The sequence below is a fragment of the Barbus barbus genome, assembly GCF_936440315.1.
Source record: "Barbus barbus genome assembly, chromosome: 11".
In the NCBI taxonomy this organism is placed as follows: domain Eukaryota; kingdom Metazoa; phylum Chordata; class Actinopteri; order Cypriniformes; family Cyprinidae; genus Barbus; species Barbus barbus.
In genome coordinates this window covers 33,067,707-33,090,939 of record NC_136739.1, presented here as the reverse complement: position 1 = coordinate 33,090,939, position 23,233 = coordinate 33,067,707, and the positions used below count along the sequence as shown (strand labels likewise).

General features: G+C 37.6%; 3 protein-coding genes across 4 annotated transcripts in view; 1 reads left to right on the top strand and 2 right to left on the bottom strand.

Moving 5' to 3' along the window:
• Positions 1–934: 934 nt before the first annotated feature.
• On the bottom strand, positions 935–10,300 carry LOC306876679 (CCR4-NOT transcription complex subunit 11-like). Of its 2 annotated transcripts, none has more exons than XM_079428024.1 (8): positions 10,110–10,300; positions 9,123–9,508; positions 6,914–7,078; positions 6,274–6,426; positions 5,700–5,902; positions 4,416–4,618; positions 4,202–4,298; positions 935–2,577 (listed from the first exon to the last, which is right to left on the bottom strand). In XM_079428024.1, exons 2-8 carry the CDS (start codon positions 9,439–9,441, stop codon positions 2,380–2,382), a joined length of 1,338 nt encoding a protein of 445 aa, XP_079284150.1. In that variant the 5' UTR covers positions 9,442–9,508; positions 10,110–10,300; the 3' UTR covers positions 935–2,379. The 2 variants fall into 2 exon arrangements, with proteins under 2 accessions (XP_079284150.1, XP_079284149.1); XM_079428023.1 differs by having other exon boundaries at positions 9,123–9,480.
• Positions 10,301–14,447: 4,147 nt separating this feature from the next.
• Positions 14,448–17,187, top strand: rpl31 (ribosomal protein L31). Its single transcript, XM_079428885.1, has 5 exons — positions 14,448–14,498; positions 15,406–15,506; positions 15,919–16,044; positions 16,122–16,234; positions 17,117–17,187. Exons 2-5 carry the CDS (start codon positions 15,406–15,408, stop codon positions 17,146–17,148), a joined length of 372 nt encoding a protein of 123 aa, XP_079285011.1. The 5' UTR covers positions 14,448–14,498; the 3' UTR covers positions 17,149–17,187.
• A 1-nt stretch (position 17,188) lies between these two features.
• LOC306877242 (TBC1 domain family member 8-like) overlaps positions 17,189–23,233 on the bottom strand; it is a 31,422-nt gene continuing 25,377 nt past the window's right edge. Inside the window, exons 18-20 of the mRNA XM_079428883.1 lie at positions 20,906–20,992; positions 20,256–20,356; positions 17,189–18,995 (exon numbers count right to left, since the gene is read on the bottom strand). Of these exons, the coding sequence (XP_079285009.1) occupies positions 18,687–18,995; positions 20,256–20,356; positions 20,906–20,992 (497 nt within the window). The 3' untranslated portion in view covers positions 17,189–18,686. The remainder of the gene's footprint in view (positions 18,996–20,255; positions 20,357–20,905; positions 20,993–23,233) is intronic.

Below are 23,233 nucleotides of genomic sequence, written 5' to 3'. Positions count from 1 at the left end.
ACAGGCAAGCAAACAAAACTACATAAATGTTATAATAGATCAATGAAATGTGCACTGTTTTTATTTTATTTTTATGCAATTATTTATATTCACGACTTCTAGTAGCCTATTTGTACAGCAATCGATTGAATTTTTATGTTTGAACAGATTTGTTACGTGACAGCATTAACTAGTTTCTTAAGGGTCAAGATCGTTATCTGCATCTCCTGCGCTCCATAATATCTGTCATCACTCAAATTAATGCACGACTCCAATACAATTATACAGTAATTATTTTATCACTAATAAATATTTCAATGAGTAAAACTGGCTGTGTCTACAGTATTATAGACTACACAACATTATTATATTATTTTAAATGACTGTCCCTGGATCAGTAGGGGACTCTTGTAATACAGTAGCAGTGGCTGGGACAGATTTAAAGTATCAATTCTGCTTAAAAACATGCAATCTAATCCTGTTTACATGAAATACGCTGCGAGTTCAAGCTTACGGACCTGTTGCTATGACAGCAAGTCCAGGATGAGCTTCGAAGAACCAACCAATCCAAGATCAATCAAATCCAGCTAACTGAGTTAATGACGTACGAAGAACAGGCCCCAGGAGAGAAATCTGCAGATCAAGCAGCGTTTACAAGACAAAACAGCTCTAAACTAATATATGGCTGGATTCTGATGTGAGAGACAACAGCAGATGCACTTTTTCACTGGAGGAAGAGTTATTATGGATTATAGACTCATATAAATGTCTTAATGCTGGATTTGTTTCAGTTTTAGTCTTCTCCAGATGTTAACTGATGGACTGGAGTGGTGTGGATTATTGTGATGTTTTTATCAGCTGTTTGGACTCTCATTCTGACGGCACCCATTCACTGCAGAGCATCCATTGCTGAGACACTGATGCAGAGACACATTTATAGTTAATTTTCATTTTTGGCTGACTAATAAATACTTTAGAGATATTTTTCTTTGTTAGCTCATGTGAACTAATGTATATAACTGATCTTAACCAATGGAACCTTATTGTAATAGATCAAATGATACCAGTAAATCCTCTCCTCCAGCTCTAAACAACTGTGGCCCAGTATTGCACAACACAGTGAAATCTCCACAACACAACAGAGACAAGCCACAGCACAACCAAATGAGCAGAAATGGTCCTATGCTTGCACACAAACATATGCATTTGCTACTTTTTAATGTGTGTGCTCCTCTTTAATAAATACAGCGCTGCTTCTTTTTTAAGCGCTGTTACAGCTGAAGGATTTAATGCAGGGTCTAATGAAATCCAAATTATACAATATCCAATAATACCTTTTTCATGAACCCTTGCAGTTTCTATATCAGGATTAGGTGTATGTGTATCTAATAACGGCACTCTACATACTGCATCCTGTTAATGTACAACAAAACTGAGCAGTCTCTGCCACTATTTATAGTCTACAAATAATATCTAACAACTATTTACACTTATTGCAAAGAAAATACACAGGTGTAAATAGAATATATCGCTATGTTCACTTAGTGTAAATAGTGCATCCATAAAATGTTATCAATTAGTGTAAACAGCATCTAAAATATGCTACTCACACGGCAAATAGCCAATGCCTTCTATAAAGAGCTAACACTAACATGCAAGCTTTATAATATCTGTAATGGACTAACCAAACCCTAATTTTCAAAACCATGCCAATGTTTATTTATGGACTTTTAAACTTGCACATATTATTACTGTGGAATTCATTAAGCCACGTAAACGATGCTTTAAAGCTCAAATTTGGGCTTCGCATTAGAGTTAATGGTCTAATAATATTACTAACTTTAAAGAGCTTATATTGCAGCAGGCTTTTTAAACTTTAAATTCACATAGCCATATAAATGACTTGGCTAATGGTTAAAAAAAGTAAAAACTGGTGCTATTAATGCCCAAAATGTGAATTTCATTAGACAATTACCTCTGGTATAAAGTCAGTTTTAACGCATCTAAGAAAGGGAGTGGGAACATTTCCGCTGTGTTGTAATTTTTGTGGCTTGTTTCCGTCATTTACAAACATTAACATTATGACTTTCTGTAAAACGGAGCCAATTAAATCCACTTTAAATTCATCACAAATGCATTTCCTGAAGTTGCTGAAGCCGAGGAGTTTACAGACACACAAACTGAAGCATGTCGTCTGAGAACGTATAAGTAAGCTTTGCTTTAATGGACAAAAAATATGGCATTTGGGATCAAAACAGGTCACAACAGCAGAGCGTGCTGTACATGTAAGAACAGAAAACAGATGACATCTGTACGCTGTTGAGTCTGGTGTCTTCTGTGAGGTGAAAGGCTAAACTCATGTGCTTTGATAGAGGAGAGACTCAGCTTTAGTCCTTGAGTTCATTTGGCCGTCTTGCTCTCGGCCGGCATCTCTCCGTTATCCAGAGTCTTGAGGAGGCGGAAGAGACCGGCGGCCTCACGGATTCGACTGAACTCGATGCAGAAGGCCTGCACCTCGATGAACAGATCCTGGACATTAATGATCTTATTCCTGATGAGGGACTGGAGGAAGACGCACACCAGACGCACCAGACGGTTCTTCAGGAGACACAACAGACAATCACTTTCCATCACTACATAACACACTTTCCCAGACTCCCCTGTAGGTTCTTCAGAGCATCTGATCAATTATTTAAAATCCATGTTACTATACATACATATATATGTATATATATATATATATATGTATATATATATATATATATATATATATGACCCTGGACCACAAAACCAGTCATAAGTGTCAAAAAAGCTGAATTTCCATTGATGTATGGTTTGTTATGATAGGACAATATTTGTCTGAGATGCAACTATTAGAAAATCTGGAATCTGAGGGAGCAAAAAAATCTAAATATTGAGAAAATCTCCTTTAAAGTTGTTCAAATGAAGTTCTTAGCAATGCATATTACTAATCAAAAATAAAATGAAGTTGATATATTTATGGTAGGAAATGTACTAAATATCTTCACAGAACATGATCTTAATATCCTAATGATTTTTGTCATAAAAGAGAAATGTATAATTTTGATCCATACAATGTATTGTTGTCTATTGCTACAGATATACCTGTGTTACTCATGACTGCTTTTGTGCTGCAGGGTCATTGTAAGCTATTATGTGGCCAAATAACTATATATAACGTAGTTCACATAAATCAATTAACACCAAATGAGACGGGTCGAGTCTGACTGCATTCATTTTAAATATTTTGAATTCATATGTAAGCTTTAAAATAATATTGCCTGTCACTAAATTAATTTAGAAAATATTATTTTCAAAATCATGTCAGGATATGCTATCCAGCATAATAAAGTTTGCTCCACTATAAATGTGCTGAATGAAATCAATACAAGTCTCTAACTAATTTTGGCTGCTGATTCCAAAAAGAGTGTCACACTTTCTCACTAAATATGATGTGTTTCGAAGCATTTCTGCTTTTGAGAATCGTTTATGTGGTGAAGAAGTCTTGTATTCTCCATTAATCAGCAGAAAAACACCACAAACACACGATTCCTGTCTGAATCTGAGCCACATTACAACGGTTTCTCAGCCCATTTTCACACGTATGACATTATTTGATGCATGATCCTGATTTCAAGGTCAGAATTATGATCAGAGACAGAAGAAAATGCAAACATAAGCAGATGTTTCCTCCTTTTCTGCATCCAAACAGAGACAGAAATTCACAGATGGTTAAAAAAAGCTTATTTATAAACTGTTTATGTAAAGTTGTTTTTCTAATCCTTTGCAGACTAAGTTAAATGATGCATTTTCAACACTTCTTTCTGTCATTAGAACCACAATTCTGACATTTGACTGCTTTAGTCATTTTGATAAGTGCATTAAAGCATGTATAAAAATATTCTTATTTTCTGAAAAAAATTTTTTTTTATCTTTTGAACTCATAATCAAATAAAGTAATATGTTTTTAACCAGAAACATTTTTTTGCTTAATGAAATGTGCCTTGAATTCATTCAGTCATGACACTTAAACATGACCTAGAAACAACTATTCAATCCCATAACCCTGTTAATTAATAATGCTTTCCTGAAGATCATGTTTACTGAATGCATGAGTCTGTCCTCGTCAGTCCTGGCGCTGTGCGACCTGTACATGTGGCTCACACAGGTGCATCATGGTCCGTGTGAGGTGTGCGTTTACCTGCATGTATTTGTCTTTGATCTGCTCACATGTGGAGATGCAGTTGGAGATGTAGAGATGGATGAACTCAGGTGGAAGATCCACGGCTGTCGTTAATCTACAGGTTAAAGAACAAACACATTCACACATCCTCAGAGCTCAGGGCACAAGATCCTGTTTATCTCTCCATCTGCACTGAATTAAACCAGACGAGAGGACGAGAAGCACAGAGTACCTGTTGACCACCTCCATGGAGTGCAGCGACATGTCCATGTTGACCAGGACAGAGAAATACTCCGTGATCTGGCTGGAGGACATCAGCTTCAGGAGCATCTCGATGGCCACCAGAGGGTTGTTCTCAACCAGGTCCGGTAGTTTGGCTGGAGTCAGGCCGATGTGGTAAACCAGCTTTGGGTCCTTCTCCAGTTCACCGAGCAGCTGATGAGAGAGAGAGAGAGAACCGTGAGGAACTGCTCATCCGTCAAGAACACACATTCACTTCAAGAGAAATCTAAGAACATTTGATAAATTGTGAAGTATTTATACATTGCTGCACTGCCTTTCATTTATTACATATGTATTACAGTAATTAATATTTAACGAATATCGTGTGGAATAAACAAATAAAATGTACACTACCGTTCAAAAGTTACAGGCAGGTGAGAGTTTTAATGTTTTGGCATTTATTCACACATATAGGCTGCATTTATTTGATCAAAAATACTTAAAAAATAGTGAAATATTATTCTAATGTAAATCAGCTGTTTTCTATGTGAATATGTGTTAAAGTGTAATGTATTTCTGTGATCTGCAGCTGTATTTTCAGCATCATTACTCCAGTCTTCAGTGTCACATGATCTTCAGAAATCATAATAATATACTGATTTACTGATCAACAAACATTTCTGATTATTATCAATGTTGAACACAGTTGTGCTGCTCAATATTTTTGTGGAAACTGTGATGCATTTTATTTTTCAGGATTCACAGATGAATAGAAAGTTCAAAAGAACAGCATTTATTTGAAACAGACATCTTTTGTAACATTATAAATGTCTTTACTGCCACTTTTGATCAATTTAATGCAAACTTGATGAATAAAAGTATAAAAAATAATTATGTTACTGACCCCAAACTTTAACGATACTGTATATTTTGCTTAAAGAAAATTAAGCTTGTGAAGACATTACCACAATATGTAAGTAATTTTTAATAAGCACAAAGGCAGTGCAACAAACACTAACATGATGTATAAATACTTTACAATTTAAATAAGATAGATATGATTATTTTGTGCAGCACAACTGTGTTCAACATTGATAATAATCAGAAATGTTTGTTGAGCAGTAAATCAGTATATTATTATGATTTCTGAAGATCATGTGACACTGAAGACTGCTTTGATCACAGCAATCAGTTACAGTTTAACAGATTAATTGCTACAAAAATAATGGCACGATGCAGAAGTCCTTGTCTTTGTGGTGAGCCGTGAGCTGGATGTGTTGAGGAAAGCTCTGACCTGTGTCTGCTGCGCTGCTGATAGCGGACTCTTGAAGGCTTTGGCCATGATGCGCTTGATCTCCACTCCCGTGCCGTTGCGCACGCACATGGATCGGTCCCACTGTATCCGGTGATCCGGCTCACACGGGTTGAGCCACGACAGCTCGTCCTCACACACCAGCAGCGGCGGCGCGGGCCGGATGAACTCGGGCCGGAAGTGGCCTGACAGACGGGATGAAACCAGCCGTTTAGCTGCAGCTGCACAACACTTAACCCTTTAACTGTCACCCAATTAACCACTTCCAATGATGTTTTATGTCAAGATTATAAAAAGTTTTGATTGTAAAAGACCGTAATGCATTTAGTAATATGACACTTGACTCCGCCCACTAAGGGGGAGGAGACTGCCAAAAGATTTTAAAGTACCATTTCGATTGGATTGAAGTCCAGTATATGGAGAAAAACTTCATTTCTTTGCGACTGAATAAAGAAAGACTTAAACATCTTTGATGACATGGGGTAAGTAAATTATCAGGAAATTGTTATTCTTCTCCTTTAAAACCCATCAGAAACACGAGCAGATACACACTCACTCTCCAGAGGAGGCCGCGGGCCGGTCACCAGCGACTCTGTGATCTGATTGGCCACGGAGCTGTCGAAGCCCGAGTTGGAGGAGTCTGGGTCAGGGTCGCGGAGCATGCTGGGAAAACTGGCCTTACTCTGAGTGGGCAGCTCCGACTGACGCTCTGAACGAAAGACACAACCCATCAGTGAAACTCACAGCACATGTGATCAGCTGATCATTATTCATCTCTGGAATACTTCACTCAGCTCTTTATATAAAGCTGGATACAAAAGTACATCCAACTCTCAAACTCAATAATCAGAAATGTTTCTTGAGTAAATCAGTATATTAGAATGATTTCTGAAGATCATGTGACACTGAAGACTGCAGTAATGATGCTGAAAATACAGCTGCAGATCACAGAAATACATTACAGTTTAACACATATTCTCATAGAAAACAGCTGTTTTACATTATAATAATATTTCACCATTTTTACAGTATTTTTGATCAAATAAATGCAGCCTTGCTGAGCAGTAGACACTTTTTCAGAAAAACCGTAATTATTGAAAGGTGTTGTGTAAGTGAATGTAAACAGGCAGAACAGAATGGGCTCAGAGCATGAAGTCTGGTGGTGTTAACGCCGCTGTAGAGAAGCATGTGTGTACCGGCGAGCGCCAGCTGCAGTCCACTGATGTCTATGGTCTGCGGTGTGGAGCTCACGTCCATGCTGGACACTTGTCTCGGCGTCTTCTTGAAGAGCTCTCGCGGCGGAGCGAGCATCAGCTGAGACAGGAAGAACTTCTCCGCCAGCGTGATGGGGGGCAGAAAACCTGGACAGAAGCATTAAAAGATGTGTCTTACAGCAGAGACTCATTCCAGCGCTTCAGTGACGATGCAGGAGAAACACACTGCACCAGAAAACAATTAGTCCACATTATCAACAACAACAAATTGTCGACAAATAGTTCTGCTCTCGCGATATCATGATAGCAAAACTGTCTCGATATTATCCATTCCGAAGTTCTAGCTTGTTGCAGCGCTGCAGTGGAGTAGATTGTATATTTTTACATTGTAGATGTATTATAGTTTGGTTTGTGTTGAATTTAAGGTTTTAAAAAGACAGTGTATAGCATAACGTCATCTCAAGTGTGCGACACTATTTCACATGCTCAGAGTCTAGTGTGACCGCGGCTTAAGTTCAAGTTCAAGTTGAGCTTTATTGTCATTCTGCTACATGTGGGGACATACAGTGGAACGAAATGTCGTGCCTCGCAGGACCACGGTGCTACATAAATACAGACATACAACAACTTTCCCTTCGTCCAAAAACCCACACATCTTTGCACTTGAGCACTTAAATGACGTATTTCCTGTTTTTGGGAAGTGTTCAAGTGAGGATGAAGAACACAAGTGTGTAGAGCTTTTCATCACCTGATGGGACACACTTATAGTGTCGTAAAAATGCAAGTGTTTACAGAGCTTTATTTTAATTTTAAAATCAACTTCTAAATGTCTGTTCAGTAGTCCCTATAACATGACATAATTTTAATTTGTGGTGCTTCTGATTAAATGATAAAAAGCAGTAGCAAATGTTGTGCAAGATAAATATCACCACTACTCATCTTTGCACCAATAAAACTTAAAAACACTGTTTTTCTACCAAATGATATGTAATAACAGGCCCTAATTTTCTATTAATATTTAACTTATATTGGAAAGGTTTTGTGACATCTCACGAGATCTCGGCCGAGCCCGTCTTTTTATCCCCCTTCTCCTAAAACAGTTTATACTACTGTTTCAGCTATTAAAATAATTCAGTTTTGTGTGTAATGGCAAAATTATTATATTTCGTTTTGTTTTTTTAAGTTAATTTAGAAAAACGTTTGGAGCATTTTTGTTGTAAGTTTTAGTTTTTTTAAAGTAACGACCAAGCGGCCAGCTGCATGAGCTGATCATAGCCTATGTTTGATTTCATATGCAGACCTTGAGCCAAAAGCTCATCACCAAACACCAGTGACTTGTACAGAAGGGTGCTGTGATTTTAGACACGTCCAAAACTGTTGCAACAGAGATGGAAATACAGTTTTTAAATACGTGAATTATGCTTCCATCTGTTGTCATCACAGTTTTGTTTGTGCCTTCTTCTGTTCTAAAGAAGGGGGTGCCAACACTTTTGTCCTTATAGTGTCTGTACAAGTCATTGGTGTTTGGTGAAGAGTTTTTGGCTCAAGGTCTGCATATAAAGTCACACCAGAGGAGTTCAGCTGGGATCAGGACTTGGCTTTCTGCAGACCAGTCAAGTTCTTCCACACTGACTCAATCAATCATGTCTTTCTGAACCGTGTCTTATACACAGAGACACTGTCATGTTAGAATAGAAAAGGGTTCTGGCCAGACTTGCTATAAAATTAGAAGCACACAATTCCCTAGAATATCATTATATGCTTAAACATTAAGATTTGTACTCATAGAAATTACTAAAGTAGTCAAACCTGTTCATTAGAAGGGGGTGCCAATACTTTTGGCTACATAGTGTATTTCATAGTATTCTACAGGCATTGCATTCTTATATACTTTATTATAATGAAAATCATAAGAACTCAGATAAATCATATATTGTCGTAGTCGTGTGTTTATTAGTCGTTGAATCAATGAAAGCAGTTAAATCTTCTGTTTATTCAGCTAGCGCTATAGGGATCTCCTGGGTTTCTTCTGAGTTTCTCTGTCCTTCAGATGAAGATCTACTACTGATCACAGAACCCTGCTTCACTGAGAGATACGCATGACTATCACAGCTTTTGTGTTTTCATTTTGATTTATCATGCATCCCTAAAATGAAATAATTATCAAAATAATGTTTTGTTGCAGCCGTACCAGACAGCGTCTTCTCCTGCTCCTCTCCGGCGGTCGACGGGTTCAGCAGATGCGCAAACACCGCGGCGAAGGGGTTAGCGGCCAGCGGCTCGGTGCGGTACATCTCCCACAGCAGATAGAGAGCGGTCAGCCGCTGAGGAGCACTGGGCAGCAGGTCCGGCTGCTGCAGCAGCATCACCAGAACCGAACCCACACGGAAGTGCTCAGCTTTACCGAAGCAGTGGTGGAAGGCTGTGGACAGCTGCTCGAAGCTGTTGCTGCAGGCGTCGTCCGACATGATGCCCAGCAGATTGGACAGCTCTTTAGGAGCCAGAGTCATGGTGCTTCTGTCAGACGAGCCACTGGATCAGCCGGAAAACTGCAGAGACACAACTACAGATGAGATCCTGCTGATACAGAGAGAATATATACAGCTCAAGCTCCTTCAGAGACTCAAACAGCAGAAACATGACCCTGGACCACAAAACCAGTCACCAGGGTCAATGTTTAAAATTAAATAATCTCTCCATTGATGTATGGTTTGTTATGATTGGACAATATTTGTCTGAGATACAACTATTAGAAAATCTGGAATCTGAGGGAGCAAAAAAATCTAAATATTGAGAAAATCTCCTTTAAAGTTGTTCAAATGAAGTTCTTAGCAATGCATATTACTAATCAAAAATGAAGTTTTGATATATTTACGGTAGGAAATTTACTAAATATCTTGATGGAACATGATGTTAATATCCTAAAAACTAAGACTAGAAGAAGATTGCTGAAGAATCAGGTAAGAGTTCATCTGGAGATATTACTGCAGTTATTCTGAGGTTTATTTGATCGAAATCAGTCCAGATTAGACACGAGAAGCGTTTCTACAACTACACTGAAAGAGCTTTGACTGGATAAAGCACTGGGAGCTATCGATCAGACGCAGAAGTGATTTTATTAGATGATAAGCACATTATTGGCATCTGAACGCGGTGTGTTTGAGACAATAATATTTACCTGAGAGGAGATCATTTAAGCTGTCCCGCCGGCTCATCAGTAATCACTGAGCTCCAGCGCTGCGGTATCGATTATATGAGCGATTATACAACTTTATCTTTCAATAATTTCACTCTTTTTCTGTATGTTCTGTTTTTCTGATCTGAATGTAATTCGTCACTTCCGCTCGCAGCCGTTGCCGCTGTCTGTGTGAGCGAGCGCTTCCGGCGCGGCGAACGGAATTATGGGAGATGTAGTTCAAAACCTAAACGACCGTCTAAAATCACATACTGCGTTCACAGAAAAAAACTACAAACATTAAATTGTGTTCTGTATGCGTTATAAAAAAACAAACAAACACAAACACTAGGAACGCAAAACCTTGTTTAGACTTTTATAAGGCTTTTGATACGGTCGAGCACGAGTTTATGTTTGAATGTTTGCGCAGGGGTCATTCTTTCGTTAAAATAGTACAGATATGAATATGAATGTGTTCGGTTAATGGCGTTTCTCCTCGGTTTGTGATTAGTGTTTTATGAGTCTCCTAACATGTGTATTCCTCACTGCTTAGATGTTAATGCTGTATTAGTAATTAGTCAGATGAGCCCTGTCTGTTTTTGAGGAGCAGCTCCTGTTATTTTGAAGTATTTTCTAATGCTTCTGGTCTCTCAGTCAATCCAATCAGAGTGGAATTATGCCTGTTCAGACAAGATCACATAGAACTCGCACATTCTGGAACATATTTAGCTATCTTAATCCTAAAGCATTTGGAAAGTAAACGACTGTTTTCTTGGCCTGATTAATAAATTAGTGTTTCCTAACGAGATGAAGGAACTTCTATAAACTCTTCAGATGTACTGTCCTGTAACTCTCAAGATTAAACTTGGATATTTCCTCACATTCTGTCATTCTAATCTGGAATTATGTGATTCTGCACAGGATTCATGGAAAGACATGTCTCGGCTTGTTTTCTCAGTTTACAGCAGACTGTAGTTCTGAAATAATGAACAGTTGTTTGGGAATCAGCATCAAAGGAGCTGCAGGATATCATCCAATCCTTAACTCTCTGAGGCCTATCTCATCTTCATCTTCATCTTCATCTATATCTATATCTCATCTTCATCTGTATCTCCTCTTCATCTTCATCTGTATCTCCTCTTCATCTTCATCTTCATCTATATCTCATCTTCATCTGTATCTCCTCTTCATCTTCATCTGTATCTCCTCTTCATCTGTATCTCATCTTCATCTTCATCTGTATCTCATCTTCATCTTCATCTCATCTTCATCTGTATCTCCTCTTCATCTTCATCTGTATCTCCTCTTCATCTTCATCTGTATCTCATCTTCATCTGTATCTCCTCTTCATCTGTATCTCATCTTCATCTGTATCTCATCTTCATCTTCATCTGTATCTCATCTTCATCTTCATCTGTATCTCATCTTCATCTTCATCTGTATCTCCTCTTCATCTTCATCTGTATCTCATCTTCATCTGTATCTCATCTTCATCTGTATCTCCTCTTCATCTGTATCTCATCTTCATCTTCATCTGTATCTCCTCTTCATCTTCATCTGTATCTCATCTTCATCTGTATCTCATCTTCATCTTCATCTGTATCTCATCTTCATCTGTATCTCATCTTCATCTGTATCTCATCTTCATCTGTATCTCCTCTTCATCTTCATCTGTATCTCATCTTCATCTTCATCTCATCTTCATCTGTATCTCCTCTTCATCTTCATCTGTATCTCATCTTCATCTTCATCTGTATCTCCTCTTCATCTTCATCTGTATCTCATCTTCATCTTCATCTGTATCTCCTCTTCATCTTCATCTCATCTTCATCTTCATCTGTATCTCCTCTTCATCTGTATTTCATCTTCATCTGTATCTCCTCTTCATCTTCATCTGTATCTCATCTTCATCTGTATCTCATCTTCATCTGTATCTCATCTTCATCTTCATCTGTATCTCATCTTCATCTTCATCTGTATCTCATCTTCATCTTCATCTGTATCTCATCTTCATCTGTATCTCATCTTCATCTGTATCTCATCTTCATCTTCATCTGTATCTCCTCTTCATCTTCATCTGTATCTCATCTTCATCTGTATCTCATCTTCATCTTCATCTGTATCTCCTCTTCATCTGTATCTCATCTTCATCTGTATCTCATCTTCATCTGTATCTCATCTTCATCTTCATCTGTATCTCATCTTCATCTGTATCTCATCTTCATCTGTATCTCATCTTCATCTTCATCTGTATCTCATCTTCATCTGTATCTCATCTTCATCTTCATCTGTATCTCATCTTCATCTTCATCTGTATCTCATCTTCATCTTCATCTGTATCTCCTCTTCATCTGTATCTCATCTTCATCTGTATCTCATCTTCATCTGTATCTCATCTTCATCTGTATCTCATCTTCATCTTCATCTGTATCTCCTCTTCATCTGTATCTCATCTTCATCTGTATCTCATCTTCATCTGTATCTCATCTTCATCTTCATCTGTATCTCATCTTCATCTGTATCTCATCTTCATCTGTATCTCATCTTCATCTTCATCTGTATCTCATCTTCATCTGTATCTCATCTTCATCTTCATCTGTATCTCATCTTCATCTTCATCTGTATCTCATCTTCATCTTCATCTGTATCTCATCTTCATCTGTATCTCATCTTCATCTGTATCTCCTCTTCATCTTCATCTGTATCTCATCTTCATCTGTATCTCATCTTCATCTTCATCTGTATCTCATCTTCATCTGTATCTCATCTTCATCTTCATCTGTATCTCCTCTTCATCTTCATCTGTATCTCATCTTCATCTGTATCTCATCTTCATCTGTATCTCATCTTCATCTGTATCTCCTCTTCATCTTCATCTGTATCTCATCTTCATCTGTATCTCATCTTCATCTGTATCTCATCTTCATCTGTATCTCATCTTCATCTGTATCTCATCTTCATCTTCATCTTCATCTCATCTTCATCTGTATCTCCTCTTCATCTTCATCTGTATCTCATCTTCATCTTCATCTGTATCTCCTCTTCATCTTCATCTGTATCTCATCTTCATCTTCATCTGTATCTCATCTTCATCTTCATCTGTATCTCATCTTCATCTTCATCTGTATCTCCTCTTCATCTTCATCTGTATCTCCTCTTCATCTTCATCTGTATCTCATCTTCATCTGTATCTCATCTTCATCTGTATCTCATCTTCATCTTCATCTGTATCTCATCTTCATCTTCATCTGTATCTCATCTTCATCTTCATCTGTATCTCATCTTCATCTGTATCTCATCTTCATCTGTATCTCATCTTCATCTTCATCTGTATCTCATCTTCATCTGTATCTCATCTTCATCTTCATCTGTATCTCCTCTTCATCTTCATCTGTATCTCATCTTCATCTGTATCTCATCTTCATCTTCATCTGTATCTCCTCTTCATCTGTATCTCATCTTCATCTGTATCTCATCTTCATCTGTATCTCATCTTCATCTTCATCTGTATCTCATCTTCATCTGTATCTCATCTTCATCTTCATCTGTATCTCATCTTCATCTGTATCTCATCTTCATCTTCATCTGTATCTCATCTGTATCTCATCTTCATCAATCTAAAGTTACTGATCGTATGCACAATTTTAGGATTTTTGGTATTGATCTGAAATTATTTTATGACCTCTGCTCATTATTTAATGAATGCTCATTATTTTATGACCTCTGCTCATTATTTTATGAATGCTCATTATTTTATGACCTCTGCTCATTATTTTATGAATGCTCATTATTTTATGACCTCTGCTCATTATTTAATGAATGCTCATTATTTTATGAATGCTCATTATTTTATGAATGCTCATTATTTTATGACCTCTGCTCATTATTTTATGAATGCTCATTATTTTATGAATGCTCATTATTTTATGAATGCTCATTATTTAATAAGAAAGCTGTTAAAACAACTGTATTGATGGGAAAATAATGACTTTGTTGTAAAGATTACCTCCTGAGTATTTCTTGAAGTTGACATTTTGTGTGTAATTTTTCATTTTAGTTTTAGTTTATTTTAATTTTTCTATAAATATATTTATAATATTTATTTTAAAAGATGTTTATAGTAACTATTATTTATTTCCTTTTTCTTTATATTTATTTTTTTACTACTTTTGTTGAGGTAATTACTGTTTTGTATTCTGATTGTGTATGTATTTTTTTTTTTTTTGCTTTGACTGTATCCCCTGTGAATGTTATTTGTTTAATAATAATAATAATAAAGGAACGCAAAACTCTATGCACAAAACTGTCGAATGACCCGGATGTGAAAGTGTATTCCGCCTTGTATGTGTCCCACAATCCACCGCGCTTCCTTTCCTTCGTTCTCCATACAGAGTGAGTATCTTCCTCTCGGTTATGGTTTATAAATCCAGCATCATCCGCGTTATTAATCTCTAATAATGCAGTCTAATGTCGTATTTGAGCGCGTAGGCACGTTATCGATCACTCTGACGCGTTCTGCTGTGTTTTAAACGCCGATGCGATCGATTAAAGAGCGTTAATGTGGAAGCGCTCGCTGACAGAGAAACTAAATAAAGCACTTAACCAGCGGCTTTACCAGAGTTAACTAGCGGCTTTAACCAGCGGCTTTATCAGAGTTAACTAGCGGCTTTAACTAACCACTTTACCAGAGTTAACTAGCGGCTTTAACTAGCCACTTTACCAGAGTAAAGCCGGAGCTAGTTATTAGAGTTGTTTTGATGACTGTAGTGTGCACTCGAGTGTAGTGTAGTGTGTGTCAAACATGAGTTCACTCAAACACAGCTAGTGTGTTAAAACATAAACATGACCCTGCAGCACAAAAGCAGTCATGAGTAACACGGGTATATTTGTAGCAATAGACAACAATACATTGTATGGATCAAAATTATACATTTCTCTTTTATGCCAAAAATCATTAGGATATTAAGATCATGTTCCATGAAGATATTTAGTACATTTCCTACTGTAAATATATCAAAACTTCATTTTTAAATATTGTCCCATCCTAACAAACCATACATCAATGGACAGATTATTTATTCAGCTACAGATGATGTATACATCTCAGTTTCTAAAAATGTACCCTTATGGTTTTGTGCTCCAGGGTCATTTGTGTTCTAAAATAGCACATTTGAGTACACTTAGTAAGAAGTACTAAAGAATAATTTTTAGTGTATTCAGTACAAAATCAGTTGAAGAAAATGTCATATTATTGGCAGTGTTTTTCCAGCTGGGGTGCTCAATGTCTGTTTGTGTTCAGATGGCACCTAAGAAGGGCGAGAAGAAGAAGGGCCGCTCCGCCATCAATGAGGTGGTGACCCGCGAGTACACCATCAACATCCACAAGCGCATCCACGGCATGTGAGTCCTGCTCCACTAACCATTACAGGGATGCTTCACCACAGAATGAAGACTAGCACAGGTTTTACTCGTCTTCGGTGTATATGACTCTTCCTTCAGACCAATCCAGTCGGAGTTATAGTTAAGCACATCCTGGCTCTTCCAAGCTTTAGAATGGCAGTGGATGGGTGGTTTTACAAACACAATGCTAATACTTCCTTCAAAGTACAATATATTAAATGCACTTTACATGTATATTTTAAATAGTTTTTTCCATGAAAATAGCCTATGATGCTGATATGGCATTAAATAAATATACACTGCTATTGGATTGGTCTGAAAGAAGAGTCAGATACACCGAGGATGAGTACATCATGTGCTAGTCTTCATCTTTAGGTGAACTATCCCTTTAACTCCTGTCCTCCTCCGGCAGCTCCTTCAAGAGGAGAGCTCCTCGCGCGCTGAAGGAGATCCGTAAGTTTGCGGTGAAGGAGATGGGCACGCCTGACGTCCGCATCGACACGCGTCTCAACAAGGCTGTGTGGGCCAAAGGTGTCCGGTGAGTGAGTCTGGTCCCGACGGCTTCAGCGGATCTGTCTGTGTTATCTGTCTGCGGCTGACTGTGTTGTTCTGCAGGAACGTGCCGTACCGCATGCGTGTGCGTCTGTCCCGGAAACGCAACGAAGATGAAGATTCTCCCAACAAGCTGTACACCCTCGTCACATACGTCCCCGTCACCACCTACAAAGGTGAGGATGCACCCTCGTTCAGATGGAGGCCCGTCTCTGCCGCTGATTTAAAATACTTCATTCTGACTTTCACAATTGTGAGATATACAAATGCAATTGCGAGTTGAGTTTATAAATCACACAATTCTCAATTCCGATCAAGTCAGAATTGCAAGATATAAACTTACGATTGCAAGAAAAAACTACGATTTTAACTCCCAGTTCTGAGAAATGGTCAATTCTGGCTTGTTTTAATTAACTTTTTTTTATCAATTGCAAGATATAAACTTATTTGAATGTCATAAAGTTGGAATTGCAGAATAACTGCAGAAAAGTCAGAATTCTGAGAGATTCTTCCTCAGAATTGTGAGTTATAAAGTCAGTTGCGAGATATGAAGAAGAAAAGTACTTTTTCCTCAGTTGGACTTTATAGCTTGCATTTGTGCTCTAAAGTTAGAATTCTGTGATATAAATATGTAATTCTGAGAAATAGTCAGAATTGCAAGATATAAACTTGTGATTGCAAGAAAAAACTCAATTAAGATTTTAACTCAATTCTGAGAAAGTAATTTCTGACCTTTTTCTAATTGCGAGATATAAACTTGCAATTTTAAGAAAATAGTCTCTTTTCTTCAATTGGACTTTATAACTTGCAGTTGCTTGTTATAAAGTCAGAGTTGTGAGATACAAATATGCAACTGCCTTGAGCGATGGAAACGGGCTTCATGCATCGGTCCTCACACCTGCATTAATGCTCCTCCTCTTAATGCGGTTTAATCACATCTGATGTTCATATCCTGGGTGTTCGGCTCATTACTGAAGGAAATGTCTGTTTGTGTGAGAATCTGCATATTTTAAAACATCTCTACTGTTTCTAACTTTGCTTTTCATGTGTGTTTGCAGGTCTTCAGACTGTAAATGTGGATGAAAATTAAGTTTCTCTTCATGCTTGTTGGAATAAAAACATAAAAGGATTCTGTTGTGGATGATTTATTTCTTGTCAGATGAGTTTTGTGGCATGTGTAAGTATTGAGATCAGACTGTAGAGAATAAAATCAGCAGTACAACATCTGTGTGGCAAATAACTCATTTAAAGCTCATTCAGGAAGGCTTGAGGTGTGATTGTACAAGATTTCACAATCTGATCATATCTAATGCTACATCTTCTGTTGAGTTTGAGTCATGACCGCAGCGTTTGATCACTAGCTGCCTTCAGACGCTTAAATCCAGAACTAACCGTGGTCCCTTTGGCTTTCACAGTGTTTGAGAGTTTCCGAGGCACAGTAAAGCTGACTGAGGATCAGTCGTATGGCTGATGGGTTTTAAGGCACTTTATAGATCAGAGGTGTTTAAAGAAAAATCAGGCAAATACATGCACTCACAAATTAAACAAGGTTTGTTCACACACCAGTAATTCAGAGACAAAGTGATGAAACTGGATCAGTTTGTTCAGAAAGTGTCAGTATCTAGTACAGATCATCAACAAACATGCTTTACTTTGCATATTTTAAATAACACGCTGCAAAAATGATGTTCTTCCTTGGTATTTCTGTCTGTCTTCTGTTTAAATATCTAAACATTCTTCATTCAAGATTTACTGGAGATACAAAATGAATATACGAAGGCTTGTTTTCTGAAAAATATCAAATTTAAGTGAGCTTTTGCTTAAAACAAGAAAAAAAGAAAGTTGAGATGGTGATCAAAAGGAAAATAATTATATTTATTACCCGATTGGCAGAAATTTTTTCATGTTTGAAGCATAAATGCACTTCTGCATTTTATAAGAAAGCCTGTTTCCAACACAGAAGAAGAAAAAAGTGTAACGCTTTCACAATTCTGACTTAAAAAAAATGATCAGGATTGTGAGAAGCTTGCAATTCTGAGTGGAGTCAGATTCTTAGGGGAAAAAGAATTTCTTACAATTGTGAGTTTATATATCAGAATTCTGATAATGACCTTGTCTTTATTTTATATTAAGTGGCAGAAACGGGCTTCTATAATTGATTATTTTTCAGAAAACAAGTCTTCATATGTTTCTTTTTCTTCTCCAGTAAATGTTTATTGATTTAAGGATGTTTAGATATTTATACAGGAAAACAAGACAAAAACAGAAAAAGAACATTTTCGCAGCATAAATATAAAATGACTAAAACACACTGAACGCTGCAGCAATTGAGCAGGAATCCGATTCATCTGGTGTTCATGATTCAGAATCATTCAGCTGCTGGAACAGTTATCATAATAATAACGATCAATATTTCCTTCATGTGACTTTTGTTCATTCGGTCAGTAACGTGTAAACCGTTCAATTCTTTCAGACTGAACTTGCTTGGTATTTACTTAAAATCTGCAAAGTAAAGAGTGCTGCAGACGTGCGAGTAATGCGCTGGAATACTGATAAACACAGCTTCAGCTGAGGGGAGTCCGGCTCACCCCAGCGGCATCATGGGATTGTACAGACGTGGGTCTCTGGTCAGGGCGAGATCATCAGCAGCCCGGCGCGCTCCTGATACTGCCGGGGCTTGGCGGCGCTGATTCTGGCGCTGGGCTCCACGGGCCGCTCCAGGAAGTTGACCAGCACTTGCTCGGTCAGTAAAGAGGCCAGGATCTGCTCGAAGCTGGCTGACCAGTGCTCCTCGCTCCGGCTCTGGCTGCTCTGGTGCGCCTCTCCGATCTGCAGCACGAGGCTGGCCACCATCCCGATGGCCTGGAAGAGCTCGGCCTCGCCCGGATCGCCCTGAAACATGCTGTAGAGCGTCTTACAGAACTGGATGAACTGGTGCTGACGGGACACAACACACCACAGAAAATCAACACTGCCATAGAGCTCAAAGAATCAAAAGCACTGTTCATTTACACACGAGCAGCTCGTGATCCGCCGGGGTTTGTCAAGGAAAGACAACCTTCACAATGCAAAATATGATATTGTTTTCTAGTATAAATCTCTAAACATTCTTGAAGCAAGATGCATTTACTTGACAAGTAAAATGGCATAAGATATTATGTCTTGTTTTCTGAAAAAATGATAACATTTTTGTTAGTTTTTGCTTAAAGCAAGAAAAAATATCTGCCAATAGGACAAGAAAAACAATCTTAATTTAAAGGCTAAACAAGATTACTTTCTTACCCCATTGACAGATTTTTTGCTTTTAAACAAGACAAATACTGAGGAAGACATTTATTTTTTGCGGTGTAAGCCTCCTGGTTTCCATCAAAATAAAAGTTTGATGGTTTAATGTTTAAAAATGAAGAAGACATAAATATTATTATTATATTATTAAAATAAAATTATTTTACATTTTACAGTTACGTATGATAATAGTAATATTTATTTTAATTTATTAATTTATATATGTTTGCAGTTTTTTTATCAAAAAAGTTTGATGGCTTTTAATTAAGACATAATATTAGTTTTGTAATTGTACAGTTCTAAATGTAAAATATACCATTTTGTAATCCTCAATTTTTTATTTTATAGTGAAATATTCCAATCATTAACAACAATAACAATTATTCTTCTAACAATAATAATAATGATTATTATTATCATCATTTTATAGCCATATACTAAATGTTTGTCAAATAGTGCAGCCCTACAAACAAGCACAGCAAACCTGGATTTCTTTTTAAAAATCACATTTTTAACGGATTACAATTTTTATCAGAAAACTCACAATTAGATTTTTGTCTCCAGCTCTAATCAGCAGTTATAAGAAGAATCTGTTATTTAAAGTAAATAAATACATATATTACAAAATAAATATTTGTTCTGTTTCTCCTTTTGTGCAACTTTAAACTTGCTGTTATGTACTATATTTTGGCTTTAATGACAACTTGTTTGTGACGATCCTCATTTGGATAAAAGCATCTGCTTAATGAATGAACGTGAATGTTTTTTTCTTGTCTGCACTGTGCTCGATTGTTAATGCATGTGTATACTGAGCTACTGAACTAACTAACGAGAGTGTGACAGTTCCCTCGTTTACTGCAGTGATCTTCTGAGAGATGGAACACAGTCTGGTTTCACACACTGAAGCTTCACCTGGTTCATGTGAGGAAGAGGCTTCTCCTCGTTCTTCTCCTTCCCTCTGCTCAGGTCCAGAAGCATCTGCTGCAGCTGCTCTTCATAACTCTTCCTCTCTTCTGCAGACACACGAGAAGCACATCATTACACACACACACACGCACACACACACACACACATGCATTCTCTCACACACACACACACACACACACACACGGACTCACACACACATGCATTCTTTCACACACACACGGACTCACACACACGCATTCTCACACACACACACACACACACACACACGGACTCACACACACATGCATTCTTTCACACACACACGGACTCACACACACGCATTCTCTCACACACACACACACACACACACACATGCATTCTCTCACACACACACTCACACACATGCATTCTCTCACACACACACACACACACACACACACACACATGCATTCTCTCACACACACACACACGCACTCTCACACACACACTCACACACTCTCTCTCTCTCTCACACACACACTCACACACTCTCTCTCTCTCTCACACACACACTCACACACTCTCTCTCTCTCTCACACACTCACACTCTCTCTCTCTCTCTCTCTCTCTCACACTCACACACACACACTCTCTCTCTCACACTCACACACACACACCGTTGGGCAGGTTGACATAGAGAGGTCTGGTGCTGGACAACACTGGACTCTTCAGAGGAGACGAGTCTTCTGCATCCTCGCTCAGAGCTGAGAAGAACACACAAGCTAATAAGAATCACCTTCAGGAAGGGACATTATGAGGCTTGAAAACAGTTCACATTCAGTAATAACATTGATTGAACTGCACTGACTCCATCAGATGAGAACAAAACTGAACTGAACTGATCTGAATAATGACTCTGTCTTCTGTAGAGCTGCTTTACAGCTGAAACTGAGTTTGTTTCATAATTGATGAATTTTGCAGCATTAGCACTGTTATTTTCCTGTTTATTACTGCGAAGCTGTATTGTATAAAGCGCTGTAGAAATAAATGTGTCTTGACATCAGTATCTTCCTCAGTATTTCTGTCTTGTTTTCAGTACAAAAATCTAAACATCCTTAAATCAAGACATTTACTGGAGAAGCAAAATGACTTAAGTGAAAGTGACGTGACATACGGCCAAGTATGGTGACCCATACTCAAAATTCATGCTCTGCTGTGTGAGTGCACTTTGGATGGGTTAAATGCAGTGAACACACACACACACACACACACACACACACACACACACACACACACACACACACACACACACACACACACACACACACACACACACACACACACACACACACACACACACACACACACACACACACACACACAGAGCAGTGGGCATTTATGCTGCGGCGCCCGGGGAGCAGTTGGGGGTTCGGTGTCTTGCTCAAGGGCACCTCAGTCGTGGTATTGAGGGTGGAGAGAGCGCTGGACATTCACTCCCCCCACCTACAATCCCTGCCGGCCCGAGACTCGAACCCACAACCTTTGGATTACGAGTCCAACTCTCTAACCATTAGGCCACAACTTCCCCAATCAACTTAAGATATCATGTCTTGTTTTCTGAAAAAATGTATCAAAATGAATGATGAATTTCTGCTTAAAAACAAATGTCTGTCATTGGAGTCAAAACATTATGTAACTTTCCCATTGAATCAAGTTGATTTTTCTGATATTTGCAATTTTTTCTTATTTAAAGCAAAAAAATCTATTAATTTTGATCAATTTCAAGGCTTCATATCTTAAGTAATTTTGATCCTCAAGTAAATTTATCTTTAGAAATGTTTAGATATTTCAGGGTTTCTGCAGGTTTTATGATGGTAAATTTAAAACATTTTAAAGACATGTTTTAACCATGGACTCTTCACCCTCCTTCCATCCGGCAGGCGTTACAGGTGCCTACGCTCTCGCACTAGTAGGCTCAGGAAGAGCTTCTTCCCCGAGGCTGTGACACTTCTGAACGCCACACCACCAATCTAACCTGCACCTGCTTATTACTGCACTGGTCACAGTACTTTACACACATGCATTTGCACTACTCATATTTTGCACAGACTGCACATTGTTAAAGTTATTACAATATAAACTGTTTAAAGTTGTTACTGTACAAAGCACAGTAAACTATTTCTATAAAATATTGCACTACTGTTATTTTGCATAGAATACATTGTTCTATCAATACTTGCACACTCATCCAGCTGTATTTATTTATTACCACTGTTCTCACGTTTCTGCTGTTCATAATGTGTATATATAATCTACATTGCTCTGTTCATAATGTACATACAATCCCTACATTGCATTCCTATTTATATTCTGCTCAATACTGTATATAGCAATTCCACTGTACATTCTGTAAATCATATCTTCATTTACTCTGCACTTATATGTATATAAAACACTATATTCTTGCACTTCTGGTTAGATGCTAACTGCATTTCATTAGCTCTGTACTTGTACTCTGCATAAATGACAATAAAGTTGAATCTAATCCAATTAAAAGAACATTTAAGGAATAAATGAAAGGAAACACAATATGTTCCCTAAATGTCTCCACACAATGACTTTTTCATTTAATTCATTTTTTTCATATATATTTTAATTTTACATCAATTTATTTCAAATATTACAAATAATTTTCTTAATATGGCTTTAGTTTTTAATTCAAATTTGTATGGTTTTAGTTTTTAATTTTATTTTTTATTGGTTTTTAGTTTTTAATTTAGCAAGGAAACTTTACTTTGCATCTCCAGTAAATGAGATGTTTAAATATTTTTACTGGAAAACAAGACAAAAATACTCATGTTTTGCAGTGTATGTTACATTTAATGCCATGATTTTAAGGATTTAAGATTTTCTGCTCTGATTTAAGACATTTTTTAGGGCTTAATCAGTGGAAGGGATAATTAAGACTGGTTAAGGGCAGCAGAAAGCCTGTATTAGTGCTGGAA